The sequence below is a fragment of the Typopeltis vanoorti genome, chromosome 3 (assembly GCF_054136105.1).
Source record: "Typopeltis vanoorti isolate ZY-2024b chromosome 3, IOZ_Tvanoo_1.0, whole genome shotgun sequence".
NCBI lineage: Eukaryota > Metazoa > Arthropoda > Arachnida > Uropygi > Thelyphonidae > Typopeltis > Typopeltis vanoorti.
Genome location: NC_143551.1, coordinates 64,910,738 through 64,937,540, shown reverse-complemented (window position 1 = coordinate 64,937,540; position 26,803 = coordinate 64,910,738). Strand labels below are relative to the sequence as shown.

General features: G+C 37.1%; 1 protein-coding gene across 2 annotated transcripts in view; it reads left to right on the top strand.

Moving 5' to 3' along the window:
• Positions 1 to 214: 214 nt before the first annotated feature.
• The window catches only part of LOC150108217 (pleckstrin homology domain-containing family A member 3-like), a 157,479-nt gene continuing 130,890 nt past the window's right edge, over positions 215 to 26,803 (top strand). For both annotated transcript variants that reach the window (XM_090390653.1, XM_090390654.1), the window contains exons 1-2: positions 215 to 435; positions 14,674 to 14,790. In XM_090390653.1, coding sequence (XP_090246779.1) covers positions 396 to 435; positions 14,674 to 14,790 — 157 coding nt within the window. In that variant the 5' untranslated portion in view covers positions 215 to 395. The remainder of the gene's footprint in view (positions 436 to 14,673; positions 14,791 to 26,803) is intronic.

The window sequence follows — 26,803 nt, the reverse complement described above, 5'->3', positions numbered from 1 at the left end:
AGAATGAAAACAGAAAGATTACCAAAACAAGCCTTAAAGTACAAGCCATTAGGAAAAAGAAAACCAGGACGTCCTCTTAAACGATTCAACGATGACTTCTAAGGCCGGAACAGGCCATACTAGGCCTAAATCCTTAATACGTATGATGATGATGATCTTTGTTTTATACCACCAGGTGTCCTAGTATACATGGTTGCGTCTGCACACCAGGTGATAGGACTACAAAACTTTGATTAAGTTTTTAGATTTGTGTACCGTGTTGTATTTGAAGCGATTTATTTTTTGTGTGTCAGTTGTTAGTAGTTTCGAAATATTTATATCGTAGTGGTTTATTTTGTTAGTGATTTAATTAAAGCCTGATTCATGATTGCATTTTTCTCATTTTTACACTTAAGATGGAAGGGGTTCTGTGGAAATGGACAAATTATTGGAACGGTATGTTTTTTTTATTTTTTCCCCATTCCTGACTTATTTTATTACGATTTTATATCAACCCGAAAAGCGTAGGTGATTTAATTTTCTGTCAGAAGAGAGCCAGTCAGTGAATTAAAGTTATTCTGGTATTAGAATGAAGCCACGCTATTTTCCGTGGTAGAGATACCGAAGAGGTTATGCATGTTTTTTAAGCATTTTTACTCGTATTTACAAGTATAGTATTGTAATTTTTTCTCCACACACATCATAACCCGTAAGTGAAATTTTATTTGAAACAATCTAATATCAGGAATTTCATCCTACTGTTCTTCCCGTTGCATTACTGACGACCGAAGTCCAGAATTCCGCATAAAGCGGAAGAAGGCGGTAGTATCTTATTGTGATTTATGATGTTCATTACTTTGTTTACATTATGGTATTGTATCGCAAGGAAGGGCAAACTTTGCCAACTGTGACCAATTTGCATTCATTCAGTTAGCTTCGGCTGTCCGCATGACAGGTTTATATGAATTAAGATTTGATATTGAGGTTCTTCATAAAAAAAAACAATCAGATTCAGTTTTTAGTTCATATTTTCGAGTTTGAATTACCACTTTTCGACGATTATAGCAATATACAATGCTGACCTTACTATAACAGTATTGCAGAATTAAAAACATCGTAACATTGTCACACGTTGAACTCACATGAAGGGTTTCATTAGTATTTACTGGACAGTGCTGTTAAGATATTTGACGTTATATTCTTTGCAGAACGTTATTTAGGCTTTCGTATATATAAGCCATGAAGATATATAATAAATTACAAACAACAGATTCCCATTCGAGGCACCCTTGAATTCAGATCCCAAATCTCTTTAATTATTATTATTATTAAGAGAGACCTCCAGGGAGTAAGGAACTCATCATGGGATGCTACATGCACCAGCTATCATACCTATTCTTGAATTCATTTAACCTGCTTGTACACACAACATCCAATGGAAATCCATTCCAATCACACACTATAAGAGAAAACTGTACCCCTCACCCCCCCCCCTTCTTAGTGTTGTTTATAGTCATGCCATAGGTACCTTTTAATGATTAAAGATTGCTAATGCCTTTTTATTCTCCAAAGGGAGAATAAAATATGACAACTGGTCAAGTATATACAGACTAGCAACATTATGGTGTTTTGGCCATTTTGTGGGAAACAATTTATTTTCCTATGATAAGAGGGTGAGATGATCTTTTTTGTGTTTATGGCATCCTGTATGATTCTTATCACTATAGATGTAGAACAATGTAATTTGGGTTAGTTTTCTTGGAAATCAATAACTAACTTAATTACGTAGCATGCAACAATTTTTCAGATTTTTATTGATATTATCAATATGATTTTATTTGTATTTCTGTTTTGTGGTGAAATGTAAATACAGATATAAATTCACCATTAAAGAATGTCCCTGTCCAAGCAGTCTCCCTTCAGTTTTCTGACAAGTTGAAATACATAACCAGGTTATCTTATAACCCATAATTATATAGAAATACAGCATAGCAGCCTTCTCCCTTATCAAAATTTGTTTCCCAATTAATCATACCATTACTATAAAATTCATGATTAAAAATAGTATTGAATTCTTCAAACATATAAAACAAACTACCATATCACTTGACAATATTCTGAGCTTTTCCTTGCCCCCCCCCCCCAGGTTTTTCTTACAATAGATATGTCAGTGATCAGTAAGTATGCTATACAAAAACTAATTGTTTCTTGAAACATCTTAATAGAAAAAATAAGCTATAGAAATTCTCATTTCAGTACAAGGAAAATATACCAAGCAAAAAAAAATAATATTTTTAGCACATCTACAAGATAAATCTAATGAAGAAAAATCTAACAGATACAAAAGATTAAGAAATTAGTAACAAAATCTAGAAAATAAAAACAATAATTCTGGGATAACTATTCAAAACAGTTTGGACATGACTTTTGCTACATAGAAGCAAATATGGAGATTAATTAGAAACCAAAGAACTGAATTATATGAATATATAAACATACCCATAATTGAGTAACAATGTTGCAAAGAACACTTTTGAGATTATATGAAGATGAAAATCTTCATACCAAAAATATTATTTGAAAGATAAAGATATTTAGAAATAACATCACAACAAATAAAAAACAAGCAGAAAAACAGCCAGAAATAAACAAAGTACAAAATGATTTATTAAAACATGGAGGAAGAGAAATAATAATTCAAATTCAATTAATTAAATTATGAAAATGTTTTCTAAATAAAAAAAAAAAATTCAGGTACACCACAGATTTTCTGGCAATAACTGCATTTGATATGGCACCTCCTTTACTCTGGATAAATTTACAATAGTGTACCTGAAATTCCAGCAGCGAATGGTCCAGCACCTACTTTAGACAAAACTACAATAGCATCCTTCAAATTCCAGTGATTATGATAGACGATGTTGCATCTACGCACGTTAGCCTTAATTATTTACATCTGCATTTGATGGAAATCTCTTGATTTTGATTCTTATCTTATTTTGAGTACAGCTGGAGTTTTTAAGCATTGGTTAGTTCACAGTGGTTGTGGTATTGTCAAGCATAAGTACAAGTCCATATCAATTTCTACTGTACATTTTACATTTTATTTAATCACTTAATTCACATTTAATTTACATTGAATATTTAAATTTCTAGCATTCTGTAATGATACATTGGAGAGGTGTAGTTAGTGGGGTAGAGATGTACTGATGAAGTATTATTACATGATCTCTGTTGGTCTTGCAAAATAACTAATCCGGCAAGGCTCTGGAACCAAGGGTGCCAGACAATTGGTGGTGTAGCTATACTAGATGAATGGAGAAAAAATATGACAGTGCGATTTTTTTTAAAAAAGGAGATAAAACAGATTGAAATAGAGATCAATTCTATAAACAACTACCTTGAAAATCTGTACAAATCTTACCCAAGAAATTATAAATGAATCTGCAGCTGATGAGCTGCAGCCAAGGAGAATAGAAGTTGAATTGCAGGATAGAGAAAAGAGCACATTTGAGGCCATTTGGTGTGAGAGTGTGGCTAGCAGAACAAAATATACAATTGGATGCTGCTATAGACCAGGTGATGGAAAAGATGGTGGAGATAGTATGCACAAGCAAATAGAAGAAATGAGTGGAAGGAGGGTAATTATTATGGGAGATTTCAACTATGGTCGCATTGATTGGAGTGAGGAGAGGACACACGGGAGGAAGAAATTGGATTTTATGCGGTTATTAAGGGAAAACTATCTGCGACAGCATGTAATGAAAAATACTAGGGGTGAAGGGGTAATTGCATCTGAGAATTTGGCTGTAACAAAAATGACCACATTGCCACCAATTGGTGAGAGTGAACATAGGGTCTTGACTTGGGAGGTGGCTAAAGGTGTGGAATTTACAATTAAGACAGGGTACATGTGGAATTATCGGGCTGGTAAGTATGACAAGCTTAGGAGTTTGATTAGTTCAGTGCCATGGCATGTACAACTGCAAGGGCTAGAAGTTGATAGTGCATGGGAAGCAGTTAAGTGTTTGCATGAAGCAATGGCTGACTGTATACCTAGAGTCTGAATAATAAATCAAGTAGGAGGTTAAATGGATGAATAACACCATTAAGCTTGAGCTGTAAAAGAAGAAACAACCATGGGGGGAAGTTAAGGAGAAAGGTGACCAGCAAGCACATGAACGGTATAAAGCGCAGGACAGAAGGGTAATGAGTGTAGTAAGAAAAGCAAAAAAAGGATTATGAAAGAACATTGGCCATGCAGGCTAAAGAGAATCCTAGACAGTGTTTTCGATATGTTGCAAGTAAAAGAAAAAATGTATATGGCAGAATAATTTTAAAGAATGCCAATGGTAGGGAGGTAACTGAATCAGTTGATATAGTTCAGTTACTGAGTGAGCACTTTTGCAAGAATATATCATCCAGATAGTAGTGAATGAATGAACCAATAGATTATACGGGAATTGTGGTGAATGAAGTGGAGGTGAGTAGTCTATTGCATAACCTCAATGTTAATACATCTGTGGGATTGGATGGTATACCAGCTCATGTCATACATGAAGTGGCTAAAGAATTGTCAGTACCATTGACCATTTTGTTTAATTTGAGTCTCGTGTCTGGGTTAGTCCCGAGGGGGTGGAAAGAGGAAAAAATAGTTCCACTGCATAAATGAGGTTCCAAGACTGCTGTTGTAAATTACCGACCGATTAGCATATCAGGAATCGTCAAGGTCTTGGAGAAATTAGTCAAGAATACAGGATTGGATAGATGAAAATGGGATATTGTATGGGGGACAACATGGTTTTGTGAAGGGTAGATCATGCCTCAGTAACTTGCTCACGTTTTATAACACAGTGATGGCTGAACTGGATAAGGGTAATGGGTTTACAGTGATACTGCTGGACCTGGCTAAGGCCTTTGACAGGATACCACATGGAATTCTAATCCGTAAGCTGCAACATATGGGAATGGATATAGGGTTGATGAGATGGATAGGAGGGTGGTTGATGGAGAGATACCAGAGAGTGGTTTATTCAGGAGTTGAGTCCAAAAGACGGCTTGTGACTAGTGGTATGCCGCAGTGCTCTGTTCTTGGACCACTACTTTTCAATTTGTTCATCAGTGATATAGGAAAGGATCTGAGAGGAAGTGTTCACTTGTTTGCTGATGATGCAAAGTTGGGTAGAGCAATTGTGAGTGCAGGATGTCAAAATTTTACAGGATGATTTGGATAGTTTGGAGGACGGCTAGGGAAAATGGATGTCGATTTAATGTGGCAAAGTGTAAGATTATGCATTTTGGGGTGAAAAGAATAGCAGCAGTATATCACATTGGTGGAACTGTACTCCAGGAGATTGATGAGGCCAGGGATTTGGGAGTGTTGGTGGATAGGGAATTGAAGTTTGGGGGGCACATTGCAAAAGTGGCTAAATCAGCTCATCAAATCACTTGGCTTCTGAAAAAAACTTTAACAAGCAGAGACAAACAAGTTATTGTTCCTCTGTATTGAGCCTTGATAAGACCCAATCTAGACTACTGTGCCCAGATATGGGCGCCAAGGTTTCTTCTTGATGGTGAGGAGGTGGAGAGGATCCAGAGACGAGTGACCAAGATGATAGCAGGTCTGTGGAATGAACCTTATGAGAACAGGTTGAAGATTTGTGGGTTGCAAAAATTGGTCAATAAGTGGAAAAGGGATAATATGATTGAGACATTCAAATTACTGAAAGGTTTCTATAAGATTAATCCAAAAATATTTTTGAGAATAGGACTGGTGGTGGGAGGACTAGGGGCCATACATGGAAGTTGGGCAAGAATGTGGTTAGCAGGGGTGTTAGAGCTAGATTTTTTACTTGGAGAGTGGTGAATGAGTGGAATAAGCTGCCAGAGTCTGTTGTGGGTGCTACGACCGTGAATGAGTTTAAGGCAAGGTATGATAGATAGTGTGTGAATGTCCAATGGTTGTTCTTGACATGATGTTAGGGCCTCCCTCGATGAGTCTGTAGACTCCTTGGAGTTGCCAGAATAATAATAATCTAATATTAAATGACAAACAGCAAGGTTTTAGATCGAGAAGTTCTGCACATGTATATAATTTTGTTTTATAGCCCTACTTAAAGCATTCGATAGTATAAAATTAAAAGATATTTTAAATATAGTAGTGAAATGAAAAATAAAAGCACATAGTAAAGCTTACTATAATATTGAAACAAAAATTGCAAAATGAAGAAAAGAATTAGACAGTGTGATTAAGTCCACTACTGTGCAATAATTAAAAGATAAGAAGTTAAATGGAATAGAAAATAAAAATACAGTAGATCTAATATGCTAAACAGATGATGTACATAAGATTTGTAGCAGATACAAAAGATAATTTACAATAAGTATTTCATTTCCAACAGATATGCCAAAAAATATATGGAGATATTAATAGAAAAAACTGAAACACTTGTGATTGACAAATCAATCAGTTGAAATCTAGAAATATAAATAGAAAAAATAATTGAACAAGTGGTGAATTATCAGCTGATTCCTTTTATTCCCTTATAGGGAATAGGCAAAGCCTTTAAACCCTATCTAGCTTTTGAAGGTTGAGTGGGCAGTTCAGTCTCCACTGGTAGCCAATCAGAGATAGTTGGCCCATGTTTATCACTAATTATAGGCAGCAAACAAGTGCTGCCATCTCTTGGTACCTAATCCTAACATGATATGTTATTGTCTGAAATAATGTGGTTTCTACGGTCAATTTTCATGAGTTTTAGGGAGAAAAAAAACCTGCTTGCTCGTTCCAGAGATTGACTAACTCGGGAACTGGTTGAAGAAAGGCTTTGGAAAAAGTTCCTCCATTCAGCGACTAGATTTGAACTATAAGTCTAACTTTGTGTAGAGGATGCAAGCGTCACTTTTACTGCGCTACACTGGTCTACCTGCTAAGTTTAAATACTTAGACAAGTTCATATTAACTTAGAAGGAATAACAATAAATGAAGTAATGGAGCAAGTGCTTAAGGCAAACACATTTCTGTTTAAACATCCAGAAATCTTGTTTGATTTCTGGTAGTTTAACAGAATATGAATTTTAACTTCTGAAATCATCTGAAACAGTGAAGATCAATTAGTTCAACACTACTATGGAAATGAAAACCATTAGGAAAACTGCAGATAAACAAAATTTGATATAATCAGAAATAAAGCAATACACAAAAAATTTGCCTTACAGCTAGTAAATGAATGGATAGTAAAATAGGAAAAAGGAATGGCAAAAGCATGCTAACAGAATGCAAAAGAGAATATTCAGACAAATAGAAAAATGGAAACTAAATACTAGAAGGCCAGTTGGATGACTACAAAAATAATGGATAGATGGGTTTGCCAGCAAGCGTGTATAATCAGGATGTGCTAGGTGTGCACTGTACACCTGGAAAATTGAAGAATAATTTTTGAGCAGTTGTAAGTTTTAAATAAATATTCATGAGCTGTTACAAATAACAAGACATTCAGTGTAACAGTAAATCAAATAAGGTAAGTGTTGCCATCAAAACATTTGGTGACTAGTGATATATAAAGTGAGAAAAATGTAGTTATGTGGAGTCTATGATGAGGAATCAGCAAACATTTTTAACAGTCAAAGGCAAGCAAAGACCTGGCAGTACACAGGTAGGCTTCTATGCACTGACATTAAAGGTTGATGAGCTCTCAATGGCACAGATAACTTAATTTACTCAGTAGAATACTGTGTTTCCTGCTAAGATTTATGGAAATACAGAAAAATTGTGGAAAGGAAACTTGGAGAACAAAACTGGCTTCAGGCCAGATGGAGATCGTAAGGATCATAGTTTTACTTGAAGATATAGTTGAGAAATCATCAAAATATACAGCCATATGACAAGGTGTCAAGAAAAGCTGTTCAAAATGCTACAGTTATATGTTGTAAATACGATGTTATATTGAGCATTCCTAGTGTATATTTGACCATGATTCAGCAGTTAGAAATTGAAAATGGAAGATAGTTTAATGTTAAATCAGTTGCAAGATAAACATGCTCAGTATCTCCATTATCTGTTATTCATCATCTGTATGTATAAATTATGAAAGAAAGTGACATGATATCAAATTGGTGATTTCAGCTCAGCTCTTTGCTTTATGCAGATGATGTTATGTCTTTAGTTAAATAAATCCAGTACCAATCTGCAGGATTCCCAGACTAAATTGAATAAATGCTGTAAATGCATGAAAATCAGCAATAAAAATACAGACTGGGAATATTCAATAAGCAGAAACATTTAAAGCATCAAGTGTATTTTGAATGGAGAACCTTTAGAACAAGTAAAACGTAGCAATTTAGACACTATTCTTAGTGAAGATGGTAAATTAAATATGGATATAGAGAATAGAATTAGTAAAGCTGACTATGGTAGAAACTGAATTAATTTGTCATTATTATTATTATTTTAGGTATTCTCCATGGAGTCCAGTGACTCATTGTGGGAAACCCAAATTAATCATTACACACACACAAATCCCATCATACTACTCCTTCAATCCATTCACCATCAGGGGAACTCGCAACCAATTCTAACTATTGATTCCACTCACTTGCCAATTTCCATGCAAAAAATCTGCTCTGAATACTCCTAATACCACACTTTTATACAATTTCCACAGATGGCCCTTAGTTCTCTATTTGTCATATATTGAAAAATTTCACTTGCATCAATTTTATAAAACCCCTTTAATATCTTAAAAGTTTCTATTATGTCCTCTCATTTTTGCCTCTCAACTAAATTTTGTAACCCACAAACCTTCAACCTGGCCTCACAGAGAGTATTCCACAGACCTGTCAATATCTTTGCCATTTATCTCTGAATCCTCTCTACCACTTCCTGGTCCCCAAGAAATCCAGACATTGGTTTAGTTAAGACATGGCTGAATCATAGCCTTATAAAGAGGGATAATAACTTCCTTATCTTTACTTGTTAGGGGATGTTTTTCAACATCCAAGTAATTCTGTGAGCTATTTTCCCAACTTTTGCAATGTTCTCTGAACTTGAACTCTTTGTCCACCATTATCCCAAACGGAGCCTCATCAGTTTCCTGCAATCCAATACCATCAATATGATATACCATGTGCAACCTTTCCAACCTTAAGTGTGTAACCTTACGTTTTGCAACATTAAATTGACAATTATTATCTTTTGCCTACAATGCCAATTTATTTAAATCATCCGACAGAATATCCTCATCACCTTTATCAACTATTGCACTACCCAGTTTTGCATCATCAGCAATGAACTGAATATTCCCTCTTAAATATATATTATATATCAATGACATAGAGATACAAATTAAAGAGTAGTGTCCCCAGTACAGAACTCTGAGGTACTACACTAGTCATATCCATTCTCCTAGATTCCACTCCACCATATACTACTCTCAAATGCCTTTGCAAAATCTAGCAGTATCATGGTGTAGCCATTTCCTTTATCCAATTCTGCTGTCACTTTATTATACAATGTAAATAAATTACTAAGACAGGACCTATTCTTTACAAAGTCATGCTGCACACTGCATCACATCATTATCCACTGACTGTTGGTTTTACCTTTAACCAACTTTTCTAATACTTTAACAACAACTCCTGATATATTAATTGGTCTGTAGTTTGCTACCTCTGTCTTGGAGCCACCTTTATGCAATGGTACTATCTTACCGTCTTTTCACTCTCTTGAAACCCTGCCATAGCTGAGACTTAGATTGAGCAACTTTGTCAGAGGCAATGCCAATTCTCATGCACATTCATGTTTTTTGTTCATGTACTTCAATGTTGATATGGAACTCTGTAACAGCAACTGTAAAAATCATCACCTGGATGATACACTTTGCAAAATAATCACTTAGCAACTCAAATATTTCTTTTATTTTAGTCACCTTCCTACCATAGTCATTTTCCCTCTTACTTGCTATATAGCAAAAAAAGCTCTTTTGGGTTTGCTTTGGCCTGTTTGGCTAATTCTTTCTCTAGGATAGTTTGATTCGGCTTTTCTTATCATACTAGTAACCCTTGCTTGCACTTTATATTGCTCACGAGTATGCTGATCACTTTTTTCCTTATATTTCCTCCACAATGTTTTCTTTGTTTGCAGCTCTTGCTTTATATATCTACTCATCCACATAATTCCAACTTGGTTTATCCTCCTGACCTAAGGTACGCAGTCTGATATTGCTATCCTCAAGCAGTCTCTGCCACTTGCCATGCACTACTGATATTCTTTCCTTGTAGCTTCTCTAGCCATGACACTGTTCCAAGATTACTCCTGAGTCTCTCATAATCACCAGTCTTATAGTTGAACATAAACCCCCTTCTTGACAGAGAACTCCACGTTTGACAACTTCCCAGAACAAGTCCCCATGGTCACTCTCCCCAATTAGAGGCAGTATCTACCTGGTTATGGATACATCTTCTGATATTATTATCAGATCCAACTTCTTTGCCCCTTTCATAACATATTGTTTCATGTAATTATCCCTTAGCAACTGTATAAATCTCACTTTCATCCTGCCATGACCCCTTTCCTCCCTCTAATCGATGTTCCCATAGTTAGTCTCTCTTTTTTGCAAAGGCATTTGACAGGGTGCCAAATAATAAGCTGATATTTAAGTTGCAGCACATGGGTTTAGATGTCATGTTAGTCAACTGAATTCAGGATTGGCTATCTGATAGGTATCAGAGGATTTGAATAAACTGGACAGATGGGAAAACAAATGGGGGATCAGTTTAACGGAACAAAATGTAAAGTCTTGAAGTTTGGGATACATCGATGGGAGGCAGCATACTCTGTTGGAGGAGCTGTATTGGAGGAAGTAGGGAAAATGAGATCTGTAGGTGATGATTGATAGATAGAAACTTGAAATTCAGGGAACATATTGCAAAGGTGGTGAAGGTAACCCAGAAGACGGCTGCAATACTGAGAAGGACGCTGATCTGAAGAGATAAGAGTTATCATTCCATTGTATAAGACCCTGATCAGACCACATTTAGACTATTGTTCTCAAATTTGGTCACCAGGATTTGAAGAGAATAAATTAATGTGGAAAGGGTACAGAGGCAGATAAAAAGATAGTTTCAGGACTCTACAATGTTATGAGGATCAGCTGAGGGGATGTGGACTGCAGAGTTTGGTAGATAGAAGGAGAGGTGATATGATTCAGACTTTTAAACTGTTGAGAGGTAGTTACAGGGTTGACACTGGGAAGTTCTTTCGCGTGGTGAAACAGTCGGAAGGAGTGATGAGAAGGGCCATCGCCATCCTTGGAAGTTGCAAAAGGAAGAGGGTGAGGAGTGGTTTCTTTGCATGGAGGATGGTTGAACCTCGGAATGCATTGCCTGATGGAGTGGCGAGCGCACGAATGAGTTCGAGGAGTGGTATGATAGACTTTGTGTTTTCTCGGAAGGACCTCCCATGATGAGTCTTGACTCCATGGAGGCCTGAATCATCATCATAATAATAATAATTGTTCACACTCATTGTGCTAATCTGCCAATACATGGCATCTACATCTTCCTGTGGATCCCCCCCCCCCCCCCCCGGTAGCATCCAACAATGTATTTTGTCCTGTTTGTCTCTATCTCTCACCAGACAGCCTCAAATGAACCATCTCTCTCTCTCTCCTCTCAGACCTAAAGTTCTCTAACTTCTAATAATAGAGAAATTAGTCATAATGTTAAACTAGTTGCATAATGCTAAATGATTCTAACTTTTTTTTAGATCTGTGAACTGGGTTAGAAATGAAACACTTGATAAAAGACTGGAGATCCCAGATATGAAAAATTAGGGGAATTAACAGATGATATCAGAATAATATAAGCAAGGATATTAGGAAAGAATTTGGTATTGTTAGCATTCAGGAAGTAGGTAGTAGGATCACTTAAACAGAATGGTAGTGGAAAGATTAGCAGAACAAGTGTATGCTGCCAGAATGGTAGGAAATAGTCTCAAAAGAGCTGCAGTATTGTCTGATAAGAGATTTTTGCAAAAGCTTATGCAATAATGTGGGGTAATATTCAGAAGCAGAGAGGTTATGATTCCCTTCTATTAGTGGTTGAAGAGGCCACATATGAACGATAAGATAAGAGATTTTTGCAAAGGCTTATGCATGATGTTGGGTAATATTCAGAAGTAGAGAGGTTATGATTCCCTTCTATAAGTGGTTAAAGAGGCCACATATGAACTACTTTGTGCAAATTTGGTCACCTGCTTTTCAAGGATCATCATCATACTTATCAAGGATTTAGGCCTAGTATGGCCTGTTCTGGCTTTAGAAGTTATCGTTGAATTGTTTAAGAGGACGTCCTGGTTTTCTTTTTCCTAATGGCTTGTACTTTAAGGCTTGTTTTTCAAGGAGTAAGAATATATATTAGAGAAGGTTCACTAAGTTGGTTTCAGATCTATTGAATGTGAGATTTGAGGACAGATGAAGAATGCAACCTGCAGAGCCTTGTGGATAACAGGAGAGGGAATATGATTGAGATGTATCAGTTGGTTAGGTGTTACCAGATGATTGTGGATGAAATTTTTTATAAAGTAGAGGAATACAATGGTATAATTAGAGGCCATCTCTGGAAGCTATATAATAAGGGTATGAGTAAAGACAGTGAGGAGAAGTTTCTTTGCATGGAGAGTACTTGGTGAGTGGAATGCACTGCCTAAAAGTGTGGTGAATGCAGAAACTGAATGTTTAAAGCAAGGTTAGGTGATCTCTTTGCATGAGGATGTGCACCTCCTGTGATGAATCTTTTGACTCCATGCAGGTCTGATGATAATAATTTGGAGGAAAATGTCAATAGGAAGTTAGTAGTGATATAACTTTTTCATGTAGTACTATCATAATATCTTATATCCCTTTAGGGTATATATCGGGAATTTGATTATGACTATATGTACCATAATACTATATTTTGAATATTGTTCTCACATTTTGAGTGATACTCCAAAAAAACCCTCTCAAAAAATGTGCGATGCTATTTAGAGGAGATCAGTTCAGTTATTTGATGACTCCACCATTTATCAATAAGTACTTTAGTCACTTTGTTATAGATGTTCTGTTTCTGCCTTATGTAAATAATTTCATGGGTGTTCTGCTGAACTAGCTACTACTGCTCTTGCACTTTCTTTAAACATGTAAATGCAAGCAGTTGTTGATGAACATTTGTTCAGTGTTTAGCCATTTTTGGTTACCCACTGTTATAGTCTACAAAATATTTTTCAATTTAGGGTGCTTCAGGTGATGTCATTTAACTACCGTATTTTCTCAAATATAACTCACTTTTTTCCCCAAAATTAAAGCTAAAAAATCATGGTGCGACACACATGTGGGGATTTTCTGAAACTAAAGTTTTCAGGAAAAAACTGATAATGGGTATGACTTACCAAGAATCTCCTATTCGCTATTGCTACTTCCAGCCTCGAGAGTGGTTTCCTTGTGTGCAGCATCAAAGTCATCTACCCAAATTGCATCATCTTCTTTCCCATTATTTCAAACAAAAATTACCAGTAATTTACAAGACTTGAGATATGTAATGAACAATCCTTCATGAATGACTAATGAGAAGTGAAAGCAGAGTGCAAAAGAGACAACAATGTTAGGCTAGTAGAGATAGAGCATCTGTGAAGACATGCGTATGATTAGTGCGGTATTAACAAAAGATTGCGTGATCCAATGACAAAGGCAAGCTGACAATTGTTGAGTTGAAATGCTAATTCTCTTTAACCAATTTGCATAAAAATTGAAACTGCCATAACAACATTCACTATATATTTCTTGGTTTTAACATGTTCACAATGGGGTGGTGTTTTGCCTATTTATCGTTCCGAGTTCCAACGGCATTACTGTTTGTGTACCGCTTCTGCATCGTGTAAGTGGGCTCAATTCACACACATTTTCAATCCTTCAGTTGAATTTTATTGTTGCTTGTTTGCTTACTGATTCTGTGTCGAGCTGGCAGGGGACTGACACACACACACACATTATGTCATGTTTCAATTTGCAGTATAATTTTATTTGAAGTTAGACTTTGTGATCTGTCTTAATAACATTGAAAATTTCAGATGCAATCAAACACTTGAGTCTATACAGGATAGTTTCTGTGGAGGGGACATGCGATTCATTGGTTAGTGTCGTTTTTTATCCCAGTTATCTCTAATTGCACTATTTGAGGAGAAATATATTACACACACAGACTGCAAATGTCTCTGTACCTTATTCAGGTTTAATAATAATATCAATAAAACTGCTTGTTTTTCTCGTGTCTGTAGTATAGTGACTGTTGGGGAGGGCGTGTTGTTTACTGTGGGGAGTGAGTCACTATCGCCCGACGTGAACCTGCTTAAATTTTTTTTCGTGTGCAAGACCTAATTTTTTTTTTTGTAAAGTAAAATCAGTTGTGCGAGTTATATTCGAGTAAATACGTAAAACACAAATTCTGAAATAGTTGGTAATATAAAGTTCTAACCAATTCAAAATTGAAAAACCAAAAATGAAACCTAAAATTTTTATAATCATCCTAGCAATGTAATTAGCAATTATAAACTACTGTAATTATATCACTTCAGGAATTCAATATCTCTCATTACTAATAAATTTTTAATATATTTATTATTATTGATTTTACTTTTGTAAATCTCCTTTATTAAATTAGGATGGCAACCCAGGTGGTTTATTCTTGACAATGGTATTTTAGCTTATTACAAATCTCAAGAAGAGGTTAATCAAGGATGTAAAGGGTCAGTTAAGCTTTCAGCCTGTGAAATAGCTGGTAAGTTATAATTTATTCATCTAAAAAGTATTATTATTATTATCTTCATCGTCACACCTCCATGGAGTCAAAAGGCTCATTGTGGGAGGTCACACACACACATCATCATAACAAGCCTTAAATGCATTTACTCTCTCTGCACTCGCCACACTCTCAGGCAATGCATTCTAACCACTCTTCATACAAAAAATGTACTCAACTCTTACTCATGCCTTCTTTATACATCTTCCGTGGATGGCCTCTTGTTCTCCCTATCTTCCTCCATTCTATGAAAATCTCATCTACATTGGTCTGGTTATAGCTTCTTACCAGCTTATGTCTCACTCATATCCTGCCCTCCTCTTCCTGTTCACCAGACTGCAAATTTCATTTCTTCAATCTGTCCTCATATTCATCAGAGACCAGCAACTATCCTAGTCAATCATCTCTGGACCCTTTCCAATATCTCATCCTGTTGAACCATGTGACCAAACCTGTGCACAATATAGCTTATGTCATCTAATCAAAATCTTACACAGTGGAATGAGAACATCCTTACTTCAAGCACTGACATGCTGAAGTAAGGATGTTCAGCATCATTGCCTTAATCTGCTCTTGCTATCCTCACAATTTTAGAAAGGCATCCGCAAAACTTCAGGTTCTTTTCCAGCATCATCCACAGATCCCTCATCACCTTCACCTACTGTAAGTTCTCCCCACCAGTTGAATACTCTATATTCCATTTGTGCTTCTCAAATTTTAAAATCTTGCTCTTTACACAGCATTGAATTGGTAACCTGACTCACTTGGCCAGTCTATTCAACTCTTCTTGCAAAGCTACAATATCTGCTTTTTTTTCCCTCGTAGTTCTTCCAAGTAGCCGCTGTAGCGCAATTGGAAGAATAGCGAAACATTGAGCCCTTCGATTAGAAAAAGACCTGGGTTCAATTCTTGTCGTGACGAGGGGAATCCTTATATGGGCTTTTTCAGTTGAAGGTGAATTAGCCGATCTCATATGGTGGTAGCAGGGTTTTCTCCCGGAAACTTGGGTTTTTCATCCCGTGTACAGACAAATTGGCCTTCAGAACACACGCAATTTACAGACAAATACTGTTGTTGGTGAGGATGGGTGATAGATGGCGTTGATGGTAGTAGTGTCATAGTTAGAGAATTAAATAGTAGTGGAGAGGATGAGATGTATTTAGTGAAGTAGAGTAGTGTGCACTCCCACGATGAGTCCTTGGACTCTCTGGAGGTGTCATGTAATAATAATGATAATAATAATAAACAGCTTCATATCACCATTCACTTCTTCTGTATCATTAACATAGAAGTTAAACAGCATGGGGCCCCAAAACCAGCCTTTGGTATACACCAACTTATTGACTTTCCTTTTCTGAGATGTTGCCTACTCTATTCACAACTGTTGATATCTATTAGACAACAAATCTCCAATTCATCACACTAATCTACTATCCATTCCCATCCTTTTCAGTTTAATCAATAACTTGTCATGTGGCAATTTATCAAATTGCGCAATTTTGAAATATCACTGTGCATGCATCACCCTTCTCCAACGCATTTATCACCTTGTTATAATAATTAAGAAAATTGTAAAAATACTATCTTCCTTTAGAAAACTCATACTGTTCATCAAAAAGTTGCTATCATCAACCTAATTCTGAAGCTTAGTCTGCCTGACTAACCTCTTACACTTTAACCACAATTCCAGACACACATAGATTGTCTTGTAATTCAAAGCCTTAATCTTATTACCTCCCTGGGAAAAATTTTGCCCACTTTCCACTACTTTGGAACTTAGCCCATTCTAAGACTCATGTTAAAAAGTTATATCAGTGCTGCTATTAACACCTGGAACATTACCTCAAAACATATGGTGTTTTGAGGTAATGCACTCAGTAATGCCTGTGCACTCGACTTCTGCATGATTGAATTTCTCAGTTAATATCTCAACATTATATTGCAACTACTATCTATCATCTTTCCATAATCATTCTTTCTTCTACTGACCACATGTTGACTCTTTGGGATTTCTTTTGACCTCATTAGCTAACTGCTGCTTATACTGTAGTTTTGCTGTCCCTTACCAAATAAGTCACCTTTCTTGCCTGCTCTTTACATTTTCTTGCACTGATTATTATTCATCTCATCTTTTGCTGCCTCCATTAATATCTTATTTTTCCAGATTGAATTTCTAACCCCTTTAATAATCCATTTTACACATATTTAACCCCCTGACTTTTGGAATGAACTGATATTGCCTCTGCCTGATTAGAGCCCAAGCAGCATTGATTTCCTCCCCATCCAATTCCTTATTACTTGATATAGCTGCAAGTCATTTCCTGAGTTTCATATTCATCAGCTTTATAGTTTCATGGATATTTCTTTTTCACAGAAATCTTCATATGACTCTGGACCACCTGAATGATAACCTCAGTCATTTTCACCAACTGGAGGAAGATTTGACACCTCATTTATATCTTCTGATGATATGATCAAAAGTCTTTCTTCTACTGACCACATGTTGAAAGAATTCTTTGGGATTTCTTTTGACCTCATTAGGTAACTGCTGCTTATACTGTACTTTTGCTATCCCTTACCAAACAAATCACCTTTCTTGCCTGCTCAAATTGATACGATCAAATAAGATCTGATAATATTGGAGTCTTGACAGGTAACAGACTGATTTGTAGATAGGAAGTTAGTAATGATGTAAATTTTTCATGTAGTACTATCATATCCTATGCACTTCTTTGATGGTACATGGCAGGAATTTGATGTATGTTATGTGATATGATCATAATATGATATGATCAAATCCAAGATCCTTGAACCTTGTGCACACCCTCTTACATACTACTTAAAGTAGATGTCTCTCAAATACTCCAGAATTCGTTGTGTATATACCTGAATGTTGTCTCTTTTTCTGGTCTATGTTAGCATAATTAAACTCATCCATAATGATCACTTTTCTTATTTGCCATGCTTATTTGCTTATACATTTCTTCCTCACTACCTTCTTCATTCCCAGGTCTGTAGCAACACCTGAAATATTCAAGTAAATATTTCATCCTGTCCATTTCTACCTTACACCACACCACCTCAAAACCATTGTTGTTTTTTTCTCCATCAATCTCCTCCTTGAATGGGTATAACTCCTTTGTTATTATAACTATTATGGCTATTCCAAAGAGTCCTTAAATTCATCAAGGGAGGCCCTAAACATCACATCAAGAACTATCCAACATTTGTGCAGTATCTATCATTCTTTGCTTTGAACTCATTTACAGTCATGGCACCCACAACAGACTCTGACAACTTATTCCACTCATTCACTACTCTCCAAGCAAAAGAAACTTGGTTATAACACCTGTGCTAACTATGCTCTTACTCAATTTCCATGAATGACCCATAATTCTCCCACCACCAGACCTGTCCTGAAAAATTTTCTCTGAATCTTGTAAAAACCTCTCAGTTATTTGTATGTCTGTCATATCATTCCTTTTCCACCTATCAACCAGTGTCTATAACCCACAAATCTTCAGCCTGTTTTCGTAAGGTTCATTCCATAGACCTGCTACCATCTTGGTCACTTGCCTCTGGATCCACTCCACCTCCTCCTCATCACCAAGAACCTTGGCACCCAGATCTGCATGCAGTAGTCAAGATGGGGTCTTATCAAGGCTCAATAAAGAAGAACAATAACCTGCTTGTCTCTGCTCATCAAAGTATTCTTCAGTAACCAAGTAATCTGATGAGCTGCTTTAGCCACTTTTGCTATGTGCCCCCCTAAACTTTAACTTCCTATCCATTAACACTCAAGGCTCTGGATTCATCAGTTACCTGGAGTACAGTTCCACCAATGTGGTATGCAGTGGGTAGTCTGTTCACCCCAAATTGCATAACTTTACACTTTGCAACATTAAACTGATATCCACTCTCCTTTGCCAGTCTGCCAATCTATCTAAATCATCCTGCAAAATTTTAACATAATCTGTATTAATTATTGCTCTACCCTTTGCATTATTGGCAACTAACTGAACAGTTCCTCTCGGATCCTTTTCTATATCGTTAATGTACAAATTAAACAGTAGCAGGTCTAGAACAGAATCCTATGGCACGGCACTAGTCACAGGCCTTCTTTTGTACTCTACTCCTGAATAAACTACTATCTAATATCTCTCCTTCAACCACCCTCCTAGCCATATCACCAACCATATATCCATCCCCATGCGCTGCAGTATACCTGATTAGAATTGCATGTGGTATCCTGTCAAAGGCCTTTGCAAAGTCCAGCAGTATCAATGTAAATCCATTAGCTTTATTCAACTCAGCTGTAACTAATATAAAACGTGAGCAAGTTACTGGGGCATGATCTATCCTTCAAAAAACCATGATACCCCCAATACAGTATCCAATTTCCATCTATCCAATCCTGTATTTTGCTCTTGACCAACTTCTCCAATACTTTGACAACTTCTAATATGCTAATTGGTCAGTGATTTGCTACATCAGACCCAGAGCAGACTTAGATTAAACAATATGATCAAGGACACTAACAATTCTCTCATTGCTTCATGTAAAACTCAAGCTGATATATACCATCCAATCCCACATATATATTCACATTAAGGTTCTGTAATATGCTATGCACTTCCATTTGGTTTACCACGGTTCCCATATAAGCCTATGCCTCTCGTTCCTTCAGTATCACCACTTGGATGATATACTCTTGTAAAATGTTCACTTAGTAATTCTATTATTTTGACTGATTCAGTTACTCCCTACCATCAGCATTCATTAAAATCATTCTGTTATATACAATCTTTTACTTGCAGCATATTGAAAGAGCTGTTTGGGATTCTCATTAGCCTGTATTGCTAACATCCTTTCATACTCTGTTTTTGCCTTTCTTACCACACTAGTTACCCTTCTGGCCTATGCTTTGTACTGTTCATGTGCCAGGTCACCTTTCTCCTTAAATTCCCTTCACAATTTTTTGGAGCTCCAGCTTAATGATAATATTCATCCATTTAACTTCCACTTGATTTACTCTCCTGACTCTAGGTGTGCAGTATGCCATTACCTCTCTCAAACACTCCTTTACCACTTCCCATGTGCTATCAACATTGAGCCTGTGCAGGTTTACATGCCATGGCACTGATGTAAGCAATCTCTTAAGCTTGTCATACTTACCAGCCCTGTAATTCCATATATACCCCATCTTTACTGAAAATTCCACATATTTAGTCACCTCCCAAGTTCAGACTATACAATCACTCTCACCAATTGGTGGCAACATGGTCATATTCGTTATGGACAAATTCTCAGTTGCAATTACTAGATCGAGCACTCTCGAATGCCTAGTATATTCCATCATGTGCTGAGGTAATTATCCCTTAGTAACTGCATAAAATCCATTTCCTTCATCTCATGTGTCTTCTTCTTGTTCCAATTTATGTTCCCCATAATAATTACCTGTCCTCCACTCATTGACTCTATTTGCAGATGCATACTATCTCCACCATCCTTTCTATCCATAGAAGTTCAACTGCAAGCCAGAGTGAAATTAGCACATTTGAGGCTATCTGGTATGAGATTGAGACCAGCAAACCAAAATATACAGTTGGATGATGCTATAGACTCAAATGGTGCTATTTTCACTGGCTTGCAGTTGAACTTCTACTCTCTTTGGTTGCAGTTCATCAGCTATCATCAATAACACTCCTCTTCACATTCTTTTCTATCCTCCCTGAACAAATTATACCCTTCACATTCTATCCCACTAACTATACCATCTTCTGTTAGCCATGTTTCATTAATGCCAATAACCTGTGGCGAGGATGAGCCAACCAATGCCAAAAATTCCTCCTGCTTGTTCTGAATGCTTCTGGCATTATGTACATAAAGTGCAAGAGCCCCTTAAGCCCACCTATATCCTGATGCTTTATTGTAACTATTCCATACTGGTTTGTTACCAGTGGTACTAACTTAGGCATATTATACACATTCTTACACTCGGCTGCCTCACTGATGTGTGCATATCCATTGAACTGCTCCCCCCCCCCAATCTCTAGCTTTCCTGATTCTGCACATTCACTTTTGCTTCATTCAACAGCTTTTCTGTTCTGTCTTCTGTCTCGCTTCATGAAAAATATCCTTCCATGTCTATTCCTGTGAGGGTGTGTTCTTCCTCATCTAACCACATCTCACTTATTCCAGCAATTTTTGGACAGATTAATCCAATCAGCAGTAATCTCATTCTCCTTATTTTAGATAATTCTGCCATTCATATATGAAAATAAGAATTCACCTCTGACTCTGTAACAAGTATCATAATCACCACTTCTTGGATGTGTGACTTTTCCATACCTCCCCTTGGCCATTCCTCTCTGTCACCAGCAATCCTACAACCTTACCAGACTCATATACTCTGCATATCCCAGGCTTTCTCAAGGTTTCTTGTCCATTCACTTCTAAATCCAGTATGCATACTTTGCATGCAGTGTCTCCCTGTCTCTCTTGAACCCCCTCCCCCCCACTCCTCCTTTTAAATGTCCATCTTATGTTCCTTATCTTTCATTCTCTCCATTCATAAGCACTTCTGCCTTATTTCTTTGCTCTTCCACATCACCTCTTATGTGCTCAGATCTGTTCACTCTAGTAAAATACCTCTCCAACTGACTCACATCAAAACCATTTAAATGCAATTGTCTCTGTTACATAGTTCCATCAGTCTCTCAGATTCATCCAACACATTCACAAAAGTGTACCGAAATAGAGTATACTAATAGTTTTTTTTTCATTGTTATCATAACTGAATTTCGGTGCAAAACTCATTGGTGTAGGAAGCCTGTTATTGAGTAATTATGCTTTTGGTATAATCAGATGATATAAAAAGTTCAGAGGGAGTCCTCTTTAACTTTATATATTGTTTATTGATAAAACTAAAAACTTGGCCTTTATTATCAGTTAGGCTTTACAAGATGTATGGACTACTGGTTTCTCTCCAGAAGCTGTTTTATGTTTTTTTTTTGTTTTTTTTTTTTTTGGGAGGGGGGTGACATCTTCTTTTGTAAATTCAGTATTGTTACCCACATTGTTTTGTTATTGTTTTGTTAGTATAGATACAACATAATACTATGAGTGGACCGAGGGTTAGATAATTGGGAATCTGTACTCTGTAGATCAAACATGGAACTTTTTAATCCCACTTCAGTCCTCCATACTTAGTGTGGTGGTCTCATACTAGTTGATGAAAATCAACTACCACTTGAATACTTCCAGAAATGTCCATACCACAGTGGGAATCTGCAGCCTTCATATTATTGTAGATAATCCTTGTATAACATGGTCGTTAGGTTCCTATAAAATCTTGTGTAGTGAAAGTCCATTATATGGGACTAAGAACCAACACAAAAATAAGGGTTATGTTCAAAAAGCTAACAAAAATACACTGCTCTATTTTTATAACTATCAAAAACTTAATTTTTATTAAAAATAGTAATAACTGAACAAATGTCTTACAAACTGTAATACATATGTGTCAGATAATGTACATTAATGTAATTTTTTTCCCTCTTCATGCCTGCTTTGCTAAGCACATTCAAACAAGAACAAGCTGTCATTTGTGGAAATGCAAAATCCTTTAGCAACAGCAGTTCTTCTGTTCATTTTTCTTTATGGTCCAGATTGTTTCTTTATTTAAACTTAATATTTTTACAACCTATGAGGATGGTTCTCTAAGTTTCTGGTCTGACTAACTTTTAGAGATGATAGAAAGAAAACAGCTGTGTCACGTTTCAACATAATCTCACTTTACATCAACACACTTTTCACATCTTTGAATTAATATTTCTATGCCCTTGAAAAAATAGTCTGTATTTTTGTCTGCAAAATGGCCTAAAACTGCATCTTTCACCTCATTGTCATCTGCAAATTTTCTTCCTCGAAGGTCTTTCTTCAGCTTTGAGAAGAGGTAGTAGTAGTAGTAGTCACTGGGTGTAGGGTGGGTGTTCAATCTCCTAGAAGCCATAGTCCTCTGCAGCATTAGCTGCATGGATTGGAGCATTGTCATGAAACAGGTGAACACCATGACTCAGCATTCCTCGTCTCTTCTCCTTTATGGCATTGCGCAGTTTGTGCAGGAGTGAAGCATAATATTCTGCATTCACAGTGATATTCCTTTCCTTGAAGTCAATCAAGGAAATTTCCTGGCAATCCTAAAAGATTTCTGCCATGATCTTGGTGGACTGAGTGTCTTGGCTTTCCTCAGCAGTGCTTCATGGATTCCCTTTTGGAAAGAGGATCATAACAAAGGACCATGATATTTCATCCCAATGACAATGGATTCCAGCACTTCTCTCTGATTCCCTTGGCAAAGCTCTAAAAACTTGCAGGAACAGGTCACACGATGATCCTTCTGAATTGAAGAGAGCACCCCACCTTGCACTGACCATTGTTATGTGAAGACGCTTCTCGTGATTGATGCGAAAGATAGTTGCTATAGAAAGCCCCAACCTTGCTGAGATTTCTTTGAGCTTCAGCTGTCTGTCATTGAGCAGTTCCTCTTCAACATTTTCCTCAGGCTGACCATCACGAGGGCCATCTTCGATACTCTCTTCCTAGACGAAACTATTCGGCACATTTTTCTTCATGGTGGAATATGAAGGAGAAGCTTCCCCATAAACACCATTCAATCGCTGTTTGATAGCACTTGGAGAAAGCCCTTCCTTGGTGAAAAACTTTATCACAGCGTGGTGCTCAATTTTTAACTTTACAGCCACTTAGCATGTCATGTGTTAGTCAAACAAGTGCCTCCAATTGAATGATGCAAGGTAGAGAGTTCAAACTGGTACACTAATCTTCCCATAGATGATGCTGTCTGTCATGCATTGGCAGTTTAAAATTGGCATGAATTTTGTATGTCAGGCTGGAAACTTTTGGAACCTACATCATATATCTTTCCCCCTTAAGATGATCCAAAATTGGTATCTTTGATTCGAGAGAAGTAGTTTCTTTTGAGCAGTTATTTTTTTTTACTTTCATTAGGTATAATTTGGGGATAGAATTTATTTCACAACAAAAATCATTCCAATTACAGTTAAGAACAAAGTTTAGTAATATGTTCCCGGAAGAATTTATAAACAATCAAATAAGAGCCAAAATAACCTTACAAAAAACCTTAAAAGTCATGAACTGCATGCTTTGAAGTCATGATTTTTAATGGTTTCAAACATGTACTAATAAACGAAATGGCACACAAATTTTTTTATACATCTTAACCAGTCTTTTTTCTGTTTGCTGTACCTTCCTTCCATAAAACGGCTTCTGAACTTAGGCAGACGAATCAAAAACCTCGATCAACACCTTAATACTATGATTGAAACCTTCTCTTCCAAAATCCGAACGCTGGAAACTAAACTCAAGTTATGCAACAATCAGTGCCACATCGCAAGTGCACCCTTGCCTGCTAATGAACTCTGCAACCTAATTGCATCAATGGTACACGACTCAATTGACCAAAAATAGGTGACTCAACACTGTTATTTTGAACTTTCTGACAGGAAATGGTAAATCATTAAAAGAAGACCAGCAAATTAGCAGGAGAATGCAACTTCGATCCCAGAAATATCATCAGATGCTATTGTTTCGGACCCATAAATAAAAGAAAGGATGAAACGAACTTTCCATGTCTCATGAAAGTGACCTGACACACTGACAACACATCCAAATTAATAACGCTGATAAATAACGAGTTCAAGGACACTTGCCCCAATCGCGCATACATGCTCAACCTTACTTAACATTTGCCTAGAGGGATAAGGATGCCATCTTCGAAGACAACTTGAAGAAAAACACTAAAATGGAGACAAAAGTTGGATCATCAACTACAAACAAGTTAAATTAGTGCAAAAACCAAGTGACACCACTAGTAGCCACCATGGAGACCACTATGCAGGCACTGCATAGTAAATATGCAGGACCCTTGCACATTTACTTCACTAACATTTGTGCCTCTGCTCCAACCTTAATAGTGTCCACTATCGTCTTCAGTCCACCAAACCTCATCTATTTTTTATCAGAACCTCAAATTTCACCTCTCCCAGCACTCGGCCTTCTCATCTATCCATCTCAACCTTCCAAACTACACACTCTTTAATTCCTTTTGACCTAAGGGTGGCATCTGCACATATATCCGTTCTGACATATCTTACCAGAGAGCACCTAAGAATCGCCCAACTTTGACCTTCTTTGGTTGAAAATATCCCTTCCCCACTCAAATTCATTTGCTGTCTCTATCACTCTCCTAATGCCACCAACCACTCAGAGTTATGAACAGCTAAATCATCCTCCTAGGTGATTTTAATGTCCACAACACTAAATGCTTTCCTCCTCCAGTTGTACAGATCTTGCAGGCAGAGATGCTGAAACATTTCCCATCACTAACAATCTTACACAAATTGTTCTCATACCATCCAGAATACCAGATAATCCAAACCACTCCCCAAATACCCTAGATCTCTTCCTTGCCAATGACTCTTCCAAATACATAATGAATGTAGTGAGACCCCCTGGGTAATTCTGAACACAGTCTAGTGCTCATCTTACCCATGCGACAATGCTTACATAGCCACTCTCATACAAGAGTTGTTTGGCAGTATAACAGTGCCAAATGGGACAGTCTCCGTGACTTCTATGCCTTATTCCCATTTTTGGACTGTTATTTCCAGTCTTCCAATCCAGATATATGCAACGAACATATTACCAAAGTAATACACATTCCCCACACGTCTCCAAACTGCCATACCCTAACTAAACCCTAGTTCTTCAAAAGATGTGCCAAGACTTACAAATTAAAAATCAAGCATACCACAACTGGCTTACATCAAGAACTCTATCCTCCTTTAATACTTATACCTAAGCCCGAAATAGATACAAGAAAACTATCAGTGTTTCCAAAACAGAATTTGAATGGGAAAAAAGCAGGAAACTTGCAGCCTTCCCAAATTGCATCCATGCCTTTTGGTCTCTTGCCAAAGCAATTGGTCGTGACTTTTGCCCAACACTATTCCCACCCCAATCATACCCAGATGGTCCTATAGCATCATCACCCACAGGAAAAGCCAATCTCCTGACTTCACACTTTGCCTCCAGTGAATGCATAACTGACAATGGTAACTGCCCCACCCCCAGCCACTCCAGCTGTCCAGCATACAATTCTCCCCTATATCCTTTCACTAGAAAGAGATCAGAAATATATATTGTCTAAATTAGACACAGTCTCCTGGCCCTGATGGTATTTCCCAAATTGTCCTAAAGTTTGTGCACAGAACTGACTGATATCCTATGCTGCCTATATGTTCTCTTACTCCACTGGTATCTATTCCACAGCCTGAAAATTGGCCTACATTCAACCCATTCCCTAGAATGGCAACAAATTGCTGGAATCTAACTACAGCCATATCTTACTCACCTCAGTCTTATCTAAAGTGATGGAGAAAACCATCATTTCCAAACTCCTACACTACTTGAAGGTACCCAGCTATTAAACGACCACTAGTATGGTTTCCATCGCTGCCGATTAACAGGAAATCTACTCTCATATATCACCATCTCTGGACAAATGCCATGGAGAAATTTGGCAAATCAAGCGGTGGCACTTGAAATCTCCAAAGCTTTTGACCAGGTCTGGCACAAAGACTTGATAAGCAAACTCCCATCATTTGGACTGTCTTAGGACTTCTGCAGTTGGATTACCAGCTATCTGTCTGGATGTACACTATGTGCGATGGTAGATGGTTCCTTATCCTCTCACCATCCAACTAATGCAGTGGCCCCACAAGGTTATGTTCTCTAGCCAACCCTCTTCCTTCTGTATGTCATTGACCTACTTTATTCGACCTTCAACCCAATACTGTTTTGCAAATGACAGCACATTGCACTCCTCCCTTTCATTTGATAAACTTACTCTACACAATTCACCTCAATCTACAGAATATCAACCACCACT